The sequence below is a fragment of the Glycine max genome, chromosome 4, assembly GCF_000004515.6.
Source record: "Glycine max cultivar Williams 82 chromosome 4, Glycine_max_v4.0, whole genome shotgun sequence".
Classification (NCBI taxonomy): domain Eukaryota; kingdom Viridiplantae; phylum Streptophyta; class Magnoliopsida; order Fabales; family Fabaceae; genus Glycine; species Glycine max.
This window is the reverse complement of record NC_016091.4, coordinates 46,065,039-46,081,210: the sequence shown is the minus strand read 5'-3', so window position 1 is coordinate 46,081,210 and position 16,172 is coordinate 46,065,039. Positions and strand designations below refer to the sequence as shown.

General features: G+C 34.0%; 1 protein-coding gene across 3 annotated transcripts; it reads right to left on the bottom strand.

The window, feature by feature from the left end:
* Positions 1 to 3,996: 3,996 nt before the first annotated feature.
* On the bottom strand, positions 3,997 to 14,296 carry LOC100796540 (poly(A) polymerase I). 3 transcript variants are annotated; one of them, XR_005891185.1, is made up of 14 exons: positions 13,870 to 14,296; positions 13,642 to 13,752; positions 12,676 to 12,773; positions 12,026 to 12,109; positions 11,732 to 11,865; positions 11,467 to 11,539; positions 11,330 to 11,375; positions 11,088 to 11,197; positions 9,448 to 9,555; positions 9,313 to 9,372; positions 8,531 to 8,592; positions 6,687 to 6,999; positions 4,873 to 4,965; positions 4,513 to 4,647 (listed from the first exon to the last, which is right to left on the bottom strand). XR_005891185.1 is itself a non-coding variant. In XM_014774829.3 (13 exons), the coding sequence occupies exons 1-13, from the start codon at positions 14,051 to 14,053 to the stop codon at positions 4,408 to 4,410; spliced, it is 1,623 nt and encodes a 540-aa protein (XP_014630315.1). In that variant the 5' UTR covers positions 14,054 to 14,279; the 3' UTR covers positions 3,997 to 4,407. The 3 variants fall into 3 exon arrangements, 2 of the variants coding, with proteins under 2 accessions (XP_014630315.1, XP_014630316.1); XM_014774829.3 differs by lacking the exon at positions 4,873 to 4,965 and having other exon boundaries at positions 3,997 to 4,647; positions 13,870 to 14,279; XM_014774830.2 differs by lacking the exons at positions 4,873 to 4,965; positions 9,313 to 9,372 and having other exon boundaries at positions 3,997 to 4,647; positions 13,870 to 14,283.
* Positions 14,297 to 16,172: the final 1,876 nt, after the last annotated feature.

Genomic DNA, 16,172 nt, shown 5'->3' with positions numbered 1-16,172 from the left:
ATATATAACTATGTTTGATTTTGCGTTGAAATCACTTAACATGGGTAAGAAACATAAAAAAAAGTAAAGCTATACAGAATTACTTAATTATTATCGTGGAAAAATGAATCAATTTTTCAAGTAACACAAAACCCAAACTACTATTAGTCATTTTATTTTGTGGAGAATACAACAAAAAAACACAACTTTTTCTGGTGCTTTGTTTGCTACTTTATTTGCTCATATCATATCTCCCTGTTTTTCCCTTTATATGAATTAGTCTAGGACAATGACTCTCATCATTATTGTGTTTCTTCATAGAATAGAAGACAAATTTCAGATACAAGATAACATCTGTGTCTTTTAGATGAAAATCACATGCAGTGTTTTATTTTAAAATATTCAACGAAGTTATAATGTATATTTGAATCTTGAACAACAAAATTGAAGGATTTATTGATTTATTTAAATAAATTTAAACCATGTCAAATTTTTTTCTCAACTATTCATCAACATTTTGCCCAAACAAATCAAATATAAAAAAGAACTAAGCTTAACATCTTCTCCAATATACCATTCCCAAACTCATTTATTATTTAGCTACATCTATTAATAATACAATACATTCTTTTAAACAACACACTCTTGATTATTAATTAAATTTTATTAGAAATCACAAAATTTTATAAGTCTTATTCCTTCATCATAATTTAACAATTTCACTTATAATCTAATAATTTTTTTAATAAATTTTAACTAATAATAAAAAATTTATAATGAAAAAAAAAATGTGTTAAGGAGTGTTTTATAATCACTCATTTATTTATGATTACAGATTCTAACCTTATGCCAAGTACAGTAAAAAAGAAAGAAAACCCTAGTACCGTGACATGAGCACAAGAAAACTGAAAAACACGACAAACCTTCAAAGTGGCCACTCTCCAGATATAATCAAGTTCATATTCATGATGTGTTAGGATACCACCATCTGAATCAAGCTTGTATCATTTGATCAATTTGCTGTACGTATTAATCAAGGCATAACTTTAACTTTTTAATACCCCACAAAAAAGTAGAAGCCAAGCACAATGATTAAACCACAAGGAGTGGATATAAACACCCAAAGTACCAAATGATTTCGTCAAAGCGATGAAAACATAGCTACCTGTACAATGTAATATTTAATATGAAAAACCAGACACCCTATGTCCAGTGACACCCCTCAGTGGTAAACTTGACCAATAACACTAAACACCTATTAGATTAAACTTTAGTCTTGGTCTTGCCCTACAAAAGTAATAAATGGGATACATATCTTCTAGGAAAAAGAGAGAGAACAGAGTACAAGAACATGCCACTTACACAAATAGGAATAGCAAGTTACACAACTAAGTTGCATTAAAAAATAAAAGAAAAACTAATCTGCTTATTAAAGAGCATTTATTAGTATAAAAACGAGGCCAAATAACTTGGTTGAATGATGAACACTTTTCAGTTATACTAGATACTTCTACTATCACTTCAGAAAACCGTATGAATTTGCATTCAGCTCACCTCCTAGTCTCCATCATTCTTTTGAACCACTTTGTCTATTTACTCTGCTGCTTCTTGGACGATTGTTATTAATTTAGAGTTCTTCTACTCAACGATGATGCCGAATTCTTCCTCCATAGTCATCACTATTTCCATAGCAGCCACAATTATATATTCATGTGTCCAAACCAAAGCTTCATGAACTGCACAGACTTAAATTTTCTTAATAAAACAAAAAATATATAAAAAAAACTAGTCCTTTCCTCAGTAATTCCCAATTTTATGCTTTGTGAATAAGAATCTTTCTAACTTGGTTTCTGGGGTAAGCTCAGATTCAAGTGCCAGAGTAAGTATTTTTCTCACAATCTCATAAACTTGCACTGTCTCAGATTCTGCCTGGATCATTACAAGAGTTTCATGTGGCGAATTTTCGAGTTCTTTTTCCATGCATGCAAAATTTGATGGGAAAAAATTATTTAGCTGGAAATAAATTACTGCACAAGAGATGCGAAAGTCAGATGTTCTCAAAGAAGGAAAACTCCTTCTGGCCCACCGCACAAAGTCAGTTCTCAAACTTGAAATTCTACAAAACGCCTGCATTTTTAAACATCCCAACAATTTTTCACCACTTGATTATTTCATAAAAGAAAAAACTTGCATACAGTTATATAGGTATTTTTTAGACTTTAGTGTTGTTGTCTGATCAAAATTTGAGTTTTACCTCACTAATTTATGTTGACCTTTAATGTAAATCTTTATTTCGTAGATTGTCGAAATAAAACTCCAATTCTTAATAGAAAATAGGACCAAAAACATCACAAGAAATTGCATCTAAGTTTTCCCCCAAGTTAATGGGTCAGCGTAATAAACTGAGCAAATATTGCATTACCTGTAGAACATCACAATTTGGCCAGGAATTTCAAAGTGGTTTGAACATATTGGCAGTGTTTATCCATAGTGACATTACTTAAACCTTTCATAATGTTATGTACAATTAGTGAATTTACTCTACAATATCTTATCATTTTTCCATCTAATTTCTCTGACAATTGGCTGTTTTTAATTATTATGTCTTAGCCATAGGCCCTTATAGTTCGAGCAATATCTTATGCTATCAGACCTATCCAAAAACAGATTCAAAATCATTGGCCGAGTCGCAGGTGTAGTGTAGCCATCTAATTATCTGGAATACACATCACTCGTCGGGGTACTGTCTTTACCAATGCACATCAACGGGATGTATAGAGTATTAGGAATTTGACAAATGTACTTATTAAGAGTCATTTTCATGCATTCACTGAAACTATTCATGAAGCAGTTTTCAATATTTGGACCAAAGAAATTGATATTACAAGTGGTAGTAGCAAGCTTTGTCATATCCCACGACCACCGAGTAACAATATTGACTATTGAGCATTGTATGTCAGAGGCACAGCCTATCTAAAGCTAACGTGGCAGTTACTTGTACGGTCAACATCGGATGCAACTTGTGCTTATAGGAATTGGCTTTGATATATAGGGGGCACCCCGGGCCAGCAAAGCATTGGGAGATGGATACATAATTAAAAAATAAAATTATACTATTTATATGATACCTTTGTATAAGTTTTATAAGAATAGTGATATATAAGCACTTTATTATTTGAAATCCTACCAATATTTCTCATTTGTTTTTTTTTCTCTTATATCATAAATTTTGTCATACTATTTTTCTCTCTTTTTACTATCTCATTAGGTGTTAAATAACATTGTGGGTGTCCATCAATAATGCCAATGAATGGATGATATTGGAGTTCAACAATTCTTAAAATTAGCTATAAGTATGATATTTTCAAAAACAAAAATTTCAAGTATAATATTAATATAAAATTATATAAATATATATATATATATATAATTATTATAATAAAGAAAATAACTAAAAAATGTCTATAAAAATAATTATAAATAAAATTGTTAACACAAGTAATCCAATATTTGTGTCTTTTAACAAAGACAGAAGTTTGATTCCCTGGTTATACTAAAAAAATATTACTCTATACTCATGACTTAAAATCATTAATAACTAATGAATAAACAACTTTAAAATATCGTAAACAAAATTTTAATACTAGTTATATATACCCTTAGCATACGGACATCCAAACTCATAATTTAAGTATCAAATAACTCCCCCAAAATAGGCACAAAAAGTTTTAACAAATTCACCCGGCTCGACTCAATAATTGGGGTTCAAAGAGACAAAGAAATCTAAGACGAAAAAAAGAAATGAAGCTCAAATTTCGTTGTTTGAATGTTTTATAAAAGTAGTTTTTTTAAAAAATGAAAATAGTTTAACCCATATTCAATCTGCCCTAATGTGTTAAATAACACTCAAATAAAACAAATCTCTTGCAGTGACAAATGAAGGAAACTCAAGACTAATGTAATAAAAAAAATGTTATTAAACAAATGAAAAATACTTCAAAGCTGTAGAGCAGTCGATTCCACCAAAATTCTGTGTTTCATTCGCTAACAAAAAAGAACTCGTTTTTACTTGGTGAATTCCGCAATAACTCACAATTCTATGACGAGGACATTTGAAATTGCTAAATACAATACATTATTCAGTACAGAATGCTTCACAGCATAGCTTGGATTTAAGCTTTCCTTTACACTCGAAAAAGCGCTCCCTCTAATCTCTATTATCCTCTGACTATGTAGCGAGTCTGACACATTGCATACCAGGGTAGGGTGGTGCACTAGTGCAACTTCCTCTCAAAAGTTGACAAGAAATTGATGATAATTCCTGCAAGCCACTGCTTTGAGCCTGGAATTTAGGACAATTCCCTTTTGATAAAATGCCTACTTCAGCAGCATGTTTCTCATGATTTCTGATAAAAATTTCAAACTAAACTAGCCTCCCTGTGAAATACAATTGCTTCTTAATGATTGATTTTGATTAGGGCAAAGTGGATATACGGTATCAAATACAATCCTTGCGAAAACATGTCGTACTTCTTGCAGGTTACCCAGAGCTAAGGACTGGTAATCAATTTTCCTGTGTTGCTTTGACAAAAATTTCTTAACGGTACTCCTTCTCACACAGTCGAACATGTTGTATACTTTTACATATAATGTTATCGGGATGAATACCTGTAAAATTGACAAAAGATTAAGAAAAAAATCAAGAAAGTTATTGTAGTGTATTACACTTATCAGTCAAAACAAGACATGGCACAGAAATGGAATCTACATCGTCAAATTAATTTTAAAGCAAAATATAGTCCTTGAGTGATATCCCAGATTTCCACTAATATCATATCACAAGTCTTAGTTTAGTTCTTCACTAAATGGTAGTTCAGCCTAAGAATACCCCACATTGTATGTACATTGAACGTGCCAATACTCAAGTGCACAACGTTGGTAACATCTATCTTCCCCTTCTTTGCCTTAGGAGACACATAAAGTTGACTGCAGAAAGCCCAAGTTTAAGAAGAATGAAAATGAAGCAATGATATAGCCAAATAAAGCCATAGAGAGTAATCAAGCGACTGCATGAACACTTTGTTTCAAAATAATAAATATGGAACAACAGACCAGCCAATGAGCCAAATAGGGTGCATAGAGTGAAGAAGTGTTTGTGTGAAGCCTGAATGAAATTAGAGCAATCGAAAGAATCAAATACGATGTGTTTAAGAGCATTCCTTTAGTTCCTTTTCAATTAATCATTTGAGCTTATCTGACTTTTTATTTCTTGCCTGAGGATAGGTGAAAGAGATGCATAATAGAAAGAAAAAAAGAATCAATGGTTTGTGTAATTTGCATAGGTAGTACAGAATCACTTATGCAGGAATAGCACAATTCAAAGCCATCTCTAACTTAACATATGATATGAATAGCTAGCTTGCTGAATCATATTGAATCTTGCAATTCTAAGGACTATAACATGGACTCCTAAACAATAAAAAAGAGCAAATTACACTTATACCCTTTGAGATTAGTGCTTATTACACTCAATCTCACTCCTTTTTTTATCATACACAAGACTCCCTTGTTTTTTTTTACCATCCACTACACTATGACCCCTAGACCCACTAACACTGTCAAAGATAACGAGAAAAAGGAGGAGTGAGGATTTGGTGGCACCGCCATCACGTCCTTGACCCGATGAAGGTGGCATTGTCGTACTTGACGAAACAGTTGTCGAGCTGCAACACGCCGTCGCAGGAGGTGAAGTAGAGGTTGCCGAGATGGGTGACCGCATGCGACAAGCAGTGAGAGCACCGGTCATTGGTGAGGTCGCCGCGACACTAGAAGAGGCCGTAGATGTCGTCAGAGGAAGCGGGGAAGGTGAAGTTGTTGTGGTTGGCAAAGGAGATGGAGTTGACGAGGGAGGTGAGGAGCGTGTTGACGGTGTTTTCGTAGGTAAAACCCAGCGTGAACTTGGGCTGGGAGCAGATTTACACGAGAATGATAGGGGTTCTTAGGGTATTTCACAAAAAATTAACACCGTTAGTAATGGTGACTGTTCAGGGGAGATAAAAGAAATGTGATTTTAGGGAAGGGGTGTAAGTGTAATAAACACTAACTTCAAGGGGACGAGTGTAATTTGCTCTAAAAAAATATCAAATATCAGGTTGATTTGCAATTTGAACTGCCTAATAACATCATCAATAATTGCCCAAGTAATCCATAAATTATAAAATAATAAGTTAACATTCCAAGTATACAACTCAATTTCTCACTATCTAAATGAAATGAACTATTTTTTTCAAGAATTTGTTGAAAAAAATACATACACATCCTTTAATGTTTCAATTTCTAGGCCTTATCTTATTACGGTTTATGTACTTGAAAAAGAAAATTCACTGGCTGGCACTTGGGAATGGAAATGGATTAAATTCATAACTATTAAGAAGATACAGAATCACAGACTAGTAAGGATTAAGGAACCTTCCTTGTTCACAACTTCACATGAAATATAATTTAAATTATAAGAAACCCAACGCCTGTAAACATTCTCTCTCTCTCTCTCTGCATGGTTTGCTCGTGAAAATGTGTGCTATTGGTGGGGAAAATTGCAAGTTTTGTTTTTAATGGAAGTTTGAAATATCCAGTGTAATCCATCTACTGGAGTAACTGGACAACATTGTCCTCAAGTATACATAAAAATCAAGGAAAAAGATGCTCACCAGATTCGAACGAGGGGCTTGAGGATAGTCAGCCATAGCCTGAGACACAAAATATTCATTTGTCATCTGCAATATTGTCCCTCTAACAGACTCAGCAAGATCCAGAATCTCAGCTTCCAATGCCTCAGCATCCAGACCTGAAGGATCTAATAATTCAGGAAATCTGACATCATGTGGTTTGTTGATCATCCCTGCCATGCTTACCGCTTCCAACAAATTTCCACCATTATGAACTGCAAGGCTAAATGCAGCAACAGCCAAAGGGTTCCTTGGTCGATCACTCAATGCTTTATGTAATGCTAGGATACCAACCCTGAAAACATAGATTCCAGATGTACTTAGCTTTGTCCACCCAGCCTCAGAATAATGGGTAGAAATAAAAACAATGTTTATAAATAATTTTAACCATCGAAGAAAATTAAGAAAAGAAAACTTCAAACATACTCAAAGTGTGAAGGTTGCTAAATGATCAAATTAAATATACAAGGGCTCCAAAAGTATGAGATTTTTGTTTTTTATGAACAAAAACTTTGTTACAAAGAAAATTAAAAAAAAATCAGAAATGATATAGATGTTTCCCAGACACACTGGTGTGGGGCACTTGATTTCACCTAAGGCAACTCTGAGTTTAGATTATAGTTTCACCCAAGACAAGATTAGCATAGAAGACTGTGAGCATGGCATTTTCTTTAAATAGTCATAGACCGTGTCTTTGGTACGATTATGAGGTCTTCAATTCTATCTTATTTAGGACTGATAACAAGATCCCCCTCCCCCCCTCTCCTTTTCAGAGGAAAGAATCTTTATTCCCATCCCCCCTGACCCATTCTCAGGTTCTAGTTCTAGATCCCAAAAAAGAAAAATGAATTGTCCATAGACCAGTGACAGGCACTGAAAGAGTGCGAGACTTGGCACAACAATAAGGTTGCTGCCTTGTGACTTCGAGGTCATGGATTCAAATTTTAAAAACAGTTCCTCCACTTGCAGGGGTAAGGTTGCTTACATATACCCACCCCAAACCCACTAGGTGGGAGCATCATGCATTGAATCGTCCTTGCCTTCATGCCATTATGTCCCTGCAAATTACAATGATTTTTGTACTTAGACCCTATAAGAAAAATTGTGGTTTTTTATCCCTGCAATATTTGTCATCACTTGTTTTGGTCTCTGCCGTGACAACAAGGACTAAAAACAGAAACTATTGTATTTTGCAGCAACGTAATGGCATGGACTAAAAAAATCGCGCTATATTTACAATGACTAAAAACAAAAATTGCAATATTTTACAAGGATATAAAATTAAAACTACTATATTTGCAGGGATGTAAAACATGTTGCTAATGGAAAGTAACCAGCAAGGAGAAAAACAGGTGACGTCAAGGCATCAAAAATAAAAACAAAAAAGCAATTACAGAGACTAAAAACAAAAACAGATATATTTGCAAGGATCAAAAAAAAATTTAAAGCCCAAATGGATTGTTATATAAACTGCTTCATAAAAGAAAAAAAATTAAAGTAAACCATGGGCTTCAATTGATGATAAATGAATCAGGAAATAGAGGTTCTTTGTGAGACATTCACTCTAAAACAGGAAGAGAGAAAAGACAAACTTATTTTTTTGATGGGCAAAGACAAATAATCTTAATTCATGTCTTCAAACATATGTTGGTGTATAGCATGATCCTCAAAGAAGGCTTAACTGCAGTTCTTCCGCTAACTACAGAAGTATTCTAATGCATTTTTTTTCACGCAGCAATGCCAGCATTACAATTATGTTTATGACATATGGCTAAAAAGGTAAAACAAGGGAGATAAAGGCATTGTTGTTGCATAATAGATCTTACCATAAGCTATTATGACATGGTCGATTAGGTGCCAAAAGTTTATCCAAATTGGAGAACAAAGACTGCAATGAAATTACAAAAGATCCAACAAGAAAGGTCAATTAGGTGTCAAAAGTTTATCCAAATTGGAGAAGAAAGACTGCAATGAAATTACAAAAGATCAAACAAGTAAAATGTCAAAGTGGTGATATTATCTTATGCATTTTAAAATAATACCCAAGAAACAAATATTATTATGCTGAGATAAGTCTAAGCCACACGAAAGTTGGAATTCTTAGACTTCGGTCATATGTTTATATTATAAGACTAGTATGAAAAGCTTTAATGAATATGTAGGAAAATAAGGTACACACAGTATGCAGCCCATTCTTATATTCAAGAAGGATTTGGTAGACTTTAATGATTAAAATAAGAATGAATTCCTAATTGTGCTAATTCTTAGTCAAGGTATTCAAACTGAGTTAAATACCCCCTCCCCACCCCACCCCCAGAAAAAAAAATCCACGTCCTCAGTAACCAAGGAACTCATCATATTGCACAGTCTAGTTTATATAGCATATGCAAGGATTATGTGAAATTGGGGGAGGGCTTGAATTAATTTCCTAACACGTACATGTTTTTAATGCACAACTTGACAGACAGGATAACAAACAAGTTACTGAGTTAGCTTAGGAAACTTGATCTCTAGTATGCTATTCCATGTAGATTAATGCCGGTAAGTTAATCTATATCCTGCAAATGTCATAAGTCTAAACTCCACAAAGAGGTTGGTTTGGGGTTACCAGAAGCATATTGGTTCTTCTATCCCGTCTTTGAAATCCATGTTGAGCAAAATAAGCAGCCTGTAATACTAAACCTAAATTAAACTTGCATTCCATGATTGGGATTCAGAAATTAAAGGAAAAATCAACATCTACCTGAAAGGGAAGAAGTATATCTAGAAGACCGAATTTCCATAATAGCCTCAAAGAAGCTTCCCCAGAACCAAATGCTAGCATATAATTCATTTCCATCAAGAGCCTGCCCTGAAACAATTAAAGAAGGAAAACAAATTAGCCAGGACATTGGTATACATATTGTTAGAAATTAGAATATCTATAAAACATCTCGCAATATTATTATTGTAAAAAACTTCGTACCCCATTGCCCAGAGGCTCTTCGCTATGCGAAGGTATGGGGGAGGGATATTGTACGCAGCCTTACCCTTGCATATGCAAAGAGGCTGTTTCCGGATTCGAACCCATGACCAACAAGTCACCAAGGCACAACTTTACCGCTGCACCAGGGCTCGCAATATTATTATTGTATTTTAGAATATCTTAAAGTATCTTGATTGATCTTGTGGAGGATGGTTTTGCTATTTTATCATGTTTATTGATTTCTTTATTTCTTTGTAAGAAACTAAGAATTAGTATTTTATCGTTTATATCATGTCATTGTACACAAGAGAATAACAACAACAACAAAGCCTTATCCCACTAGATGAGATCGGTTACATGGATCACAGACATCATTTGGCATGGTTAAAAACCAAAGTTTCAAAATATTATTTAGCCTGAGATCTCCCTTAATGATTTCCTCCATTGTCCTTTTTGATCTCCCTCTTCTCCTTTTCATCGACTAAAAATCATGCAATCTATTCTTTCAACCAGTGCCTCTTGTGGCCTTTTTTGTATATGCCCAAACCACCTTAACCGGTTTTTTGTCATCTTTTCCTCAGTGAGTGCTACACCAATCTTTGCTCATAAATAGTCATTATGTATTCTATCTTCTCTTTGTACACAAGAGAATATCATTCAAATAAATTATCTCTTTTATTCCTTCTTTGCTTAAATTATTATTTCGACATGGTATTCATGGATAATTTCTTCCTTTTGTCTTGTGGGATTCATACCACTAAACCTATATTTCATTTTCTTGTTTTTCTATTCTTTATTTGCTCCCAAGCTCTCCTTTGTGAGTTTTGCCATATTGAGTTCTAGCCTCAAGCTCTTGTTCAGTTGAGAGGCCTTGCTATCATTTCAACATGTCTTTCGAAAAATTGTTATGTTTGAGCCTATCTTTCAGCAGATTAGCTCCATTTTAGCTTAATGACTCCACTTTATCCTATCTTTCCACAAACTGGCTATGCTTCAGTCTATCTTTTCATAGCCTTGCTCCATTTCATACTGACTTTTAGCATAGATTGCCATACGGAAAAAACATCGTAACAAAATAAAGCTCCAGATTTTTTAAGGATCTCAGAAACAGAGTACTAATTGTGATAGCCAACAAAGAATGGTTTCACTCTGATAACATTTAAATTATAGGATTTTAGGGGTTGAAGGGGGAAATTGAGAGAATAGAGACTTCAAATGATATTCTCCAGTGTATTATGATATGTTATATTATATGTTATAATGTGTACAGAACATAAATCACTAACCCTTATTTATATTAATATATCATATCATGATCCTAACTAAAACCAATCCTAGGAGATAAAATATGATACCCTAAATTGATTAAAGAAATAATTAAGATACTATTGGAAAAAAATTTGTGTTCTAACAAATACCTTATCAAGGCTTAATACTGAAGAAGACAGATTTTTAATAAAATGAGCTGTTTCCTTTGAAATACTAAATCCTAAGCGAGCAGCAATTCTAATTGCACGTAGAATGCGAGCTGCAGAAAAAAAAAATATGCTGTCAGACAAACCTAAGGAATCCAGAGAGATGCTGAGTTCAAAGCAGTTTACACCTAAAAATGCACAAAATACAGAAAAGTAGAATGAAGTAATCGATCATGGAAACTCACCACAATCTTCCTGAAATGAAGTTTCGGCAGGGATTACTGTTCGCACCTATTCACACAGAAAATTGTTACAAAGTCTCAAACTGCTGCTTAGCAAAAGTAATATAAGAAACCACAGATGTTGTGAGATACATGCACACTTTAGCTTTTCTAATATCTTCTATTCCTCCAAAATAATCATAGGCAATTCTTGCATATGGATCAAGCATCAACCTGCAAGAGCATGAAGTTCGTTAACAGCATAAGAGCTGTACAAACTAAGTATATGTGAATTTTAAACAAAGCAGAGCGGTTATAGAGAAGCCAATTGCAGACATGCACCCCCCCCCCCCCCCTCTCTCCTTCAAATAGAGCAGTAGAGAAAGAGATTTTCAATCTTTTAAGTTGCAGGGACTGGTGCGCAACCCATTAATTGTAAAGTCTCGGTTTAAACAATTCATCCAACGAAGATGATCCTTCTTGCCACATCCACTAGGTGCTTCAATATGATGAGAGAATTCCATACCCGCCTTGCATTTAGTAGTATCAAAACTTGAAACCTAATCGGAATGGAGATAAGATTATCAATATAAATATATAAAAAAATAAAAAGCAATATAAGAAATTCAGCACTTAATACAGATAAATTCAAACAGGCATTTCAGAGGAGAAAATTTAGACCAAAACTAAAATTCTTTAAAGTTAACAGGAATATCAAACCTCAACAATGGTATCATCCATGTGAACATGGCATACAGGAAAACGTTTACCAACTATCTCAGACCATGAAAATGTTCTCGTCACCTGCAAAGTAAATCAATATTCATCATGTAATTATAAGATCTTAAGAAATTGAGCCCAAAATTTACGTTTTCAAGAGAGATTCCATAAAGTAACTTTTTATGCAAAGCTAAATGCCAATGTAAACACATTTGTTGTCCTTCTAACTGCTATATAATAAACATGATGTTTAATCTATAGCACTGTCCAGTAAACTGTCATTTCATTTATTATTTTTATAAGCAAAAGAAGGCATGCTAAGCATCACTATAGTGAAAGGGGATCCCAACTATGTCAGCACCCCCAATGCTAGCTATCATCTGCAGCACACCAAATAGATTAAAAAGAAAACATATACAAAGATCATAGGGGAACATACAACCAAACCCATGATAAACAAAGCCTATGTAAACCTGTAGGAAGGCATGCAAAATATGTTCCCATGAAAATCAGAAACAACAAAAGGAGGGATAGTGTCCCACCAAAACCAAAACGTATGTTGTAAGGAGGTTTAAAAACATAAAATTTAATTCATTTCAAAAATATAATTCATAAAATTTTAAAAACATAATAAAATAGAAGTAGGTAACCTCTTTAAGCTCAGCTGAAGTTATAATATCAAAGTCCTTTGGTGTTTTCTTTAGAATAAGATCCCGCACACAACCTCCTACAAGGTATACATCATATCCTACAAGGAGAAGAAAAACAAATATTAGACAGTTCAAAAGCAGGACATTCAAAATATAGGAATCAAGCAAAAATGGAAAACATAATTAACAATAAAAATAAAAGAAATATATCAAGACATGATAGCATAGCAATGCAGATATAATCCCTCCAGGACCATAATTGGTTGAAACTTGGCTTGTAATTGTATCGATGAGAATAAAAATAAAGGTATTGCATAGTCACAGTTATTTTTTAACATCCAAAGGCAACACAAATTATTGCAAGGTCTGAGGAGATGTTCAATAAGTACAATTACAGGCCAATTCTTTTATTTAGTTGATGCTGCAATCCTTAAGCGGGAAATTTAAAAGTCTTCTAGCCTGAATGTAATCGAAATGCAAACAGTTACACTGAATCATTAGTTGCAGTATAATTACACTGAATCACTATATACATTGTGCAGTATAACTACTTTCTGGACAAAATAATTCATTTATGGTTCTATGTAAAGTCACAGACACTAGGCATTAATCATGTTATGTTTCGCCAACTCTTTAGCATGAAGTTCAGATTGTATGTGGCTCGGTTTTTCGAGTATCATATTCCTATTTTAATTTTCTGGTTTGTTTCTAATGTACGCCTATTTAAAGGCTAATGGTTGACGAATAAAGTGAGTAAAACTCTTCCCATTTTTCAGCTGTGTTGGTTTTGTCTTTCATTTGCATTAGCTTCTGTCACTTTTCAACAAAGCATAGATGTAATCACCATATAAATCTAAACAACAGCAATCAACAATGTCACTTCATAACTAACAAAAAATCATTGAAGTGCTCTTCCTTTCATCTTCCATATAAAACCCAGCTTAAAAAAGTGACAGGAGTATGTACCCTTTTTCTTCAGCCCGTTGAGAACCTTTTTCGTAGTGCTTCCAATCATTGAATTGCGAATCCCAAGCTCTTCGTAATTCAGTCTCTTCCATGCCGGGGCCTTCCCGATTTCTTCATCAATTTAACAACACAATCCATTTCAGAATTACACAATGCAAAACTTCAATTCAAAATTTCCTAAAAAATAAAACCTAAGTTGAACAACATCTGTGTTGAGTCTTGACTTGCCTTCTTCACGAATTGAGACACTGGTTTGCTCGTTTGTCGGGGCCTCAGCCTCAACCGCAGCGAGAAATCTCGGCACAACCTTGGGGACACATTGGAAGGGAGTGGAACGAAGATGAAGAGTGGGTTTGCGTGCGAATTTTAAGCTAGCGATCATGGCAAGGGAATGAACAGAGTTGAAAGTCATACGCGGGCGCAGAGAAAGGTTTACAAGCTACTCGTTTTGCAATGTAGTTGTTGTTGAAATCTGAACACAGCCTATCCCATAAGGTTTAGGGTTTAAGGAAAATCTATTTTTCATTTCTTTTTTCCAAGATATAATTTTACATTTTTACTCCTTCATTTTTTTTTAGATTGTTTTTCGTAAATTTAAATTTTTTTTCGTAGATCCTTTAGAATCTATGTTAAATTAAGTAAAGAATCCCAAGAGTTTCAAAGTCCTTAATTTAAAGAGGCTTTAAGTAATTTCTTATCAAACATAATGAAAAATTATGGGAGATCACTTTTGTATTTTTCTTTTATGAAGAGATGATTTTTGTTTTTTATTTTTTAGTATAATTATTTTTTAGTCAACTCTTACATGTCAAAGAACTTAATGACATTATTATTATATAGACTCATAAAGTTAAGGATGTTTCTAAACTTTGATTTTAGGCCCATAAACTTTTGAATTGTATCTTACAAAAATTGTTACATGGAGGTTGAGACTTGTTATGAAACAATTGGTAAGCCCTTACTAATTGTCACAATGGTGACAACATTACTATAGCATACGAAGTCTTTTATTCCATAGAAGTAAAAAGGTAAAACATAGTATTAAGGGTGTAAGTAAAAATTTCTAAGTATTGAGATCAAATGGAATGAAAGAACATGATACTAAGGTCATATTCAAATAATCATTGAGAATGACATAAATTGATTTGGTTCGATGATAAATCGAGAAGACATAACTTATAAGATGAAGACTATCTATAAAAACAAGTTATTGAAGATATGTGTTCCTCGAAAAGAGTAAAGAAAGAATCGTCAAAGGCATGCTATTTTGATCAAGTATATAAAGACAATTATCAACGGTTTTTTGATAGAGAGCGCAAAGATACAGGTGTTAACATCATAGATAATTAATTTGAATAAATTACACACTTGTACAAATCTTGTAAATCGGTCATTAAGTCGAGTTAAACTATAAATAGGCACAATGGTGGTCATTCTTTTTTGTTATGAAGATTACACAGAAACCTTTACACCAAAATGTCACACAAGAAATATAAAGTGCCCAAGAAACAACCTAGGAAAAAAAAGTGCCTTAAACGAAGTCTGCAAAAGACATAGCCCTTGTTTTGGAACAAAAATAGAATGATCAACCCCAAGACCCAACCTTAATCGAATCCCCCTCTAAGGTGTTGCCTAAAATAACTACCCCGAGGGAGCCAAATCCACAGTAAGAGGGAGACTCCAAGGCAGATACTTTTCTTGTCCCTATCTCTCAATAGAATAGGAGCCTCACCCATGTGGCTGAAGGAGAGTCTTGGGGTAACTTTCTACATTGTAACCCAATGGTAGTGGTTCCAAACTCTATCTGCCCTTTAGGTTCGAATAATGACCCTATCTAAGTGGTGGCCAAGGACTTGAAGATAGTTTCCAGATTATGGACGGATGAGCTCATTGATGTGCGAGATAAGAAGGAGCAACCTTTTGAGCCAATAGTTACCAAAGCTACAAAGAAAAAAGCCAAGGCAAGGACAGTAAAGAAGAACAACCAAAAATCATGACCTAGGATTGGCTTTTCTATGGGTACCAAATGAAGTGCATATTTTGGAATGTTAGAAGGGTAGACAATCTGGATACTTGTCTAGTCATCAAAAGCTTCTACAAAGAGCACAAACCAGATATTTTCATAATTGTTAAGCCTACGATCAATCATGATTTGATCCAAGACTTTTTTTGGAATCATTTGGGGTTAGAATTGGTTGCTACAAATGATCGGGGAAGACTTACTCCTAACATTTAGGTTTTTTGTAGGCCTAATGTCAAACCTAACATCATTTATATTTCTTCTCAATGTGTTGCTTTCTATTTTAACTATGTTAATCATATTAGAGCTTGTTGATTTGCAGAGTACTCATACTAGGCCATGGCTCTTTACGGGCGACTTAAATGCTACTAGACGTGCCCATGGGAAGATTAAAGGGAATTGCCTTAACAAGACCTCTTGTGATGACTTTAATTCTTAGCTGACGCCTGCTCACTCACTTACTTGGACACTCGTGGAGCTAACTTCACATGGTCCAATGGTAGAAGGGCGA

Excerpts from the sequence above, each read along its gene's own strand:
- LOC100796540 (XM_014774829.3), bottom strand. The coding sequence starts at position 14,053 with ATGACTTTCAACTCTGTTCATTCCCTTGCCATGATCGCTAGCTTAAAA. Across the intron at positions 12,110-12,675 it reads CTTCAGCTGAGCTTAAAGAG|GTGACGAGAACATTTTCATG; the intron begins GTTACCTACTTC and ends TTTACTTTGCAG. Across the intron at positions 11,198-11,329 it reads TTCATTTCAGGAAGATTGTG|CTCGCATTCTACGTGCAATT; the intron begins GTGAGTTTCCAT and ends TTTTTTCTGCAG.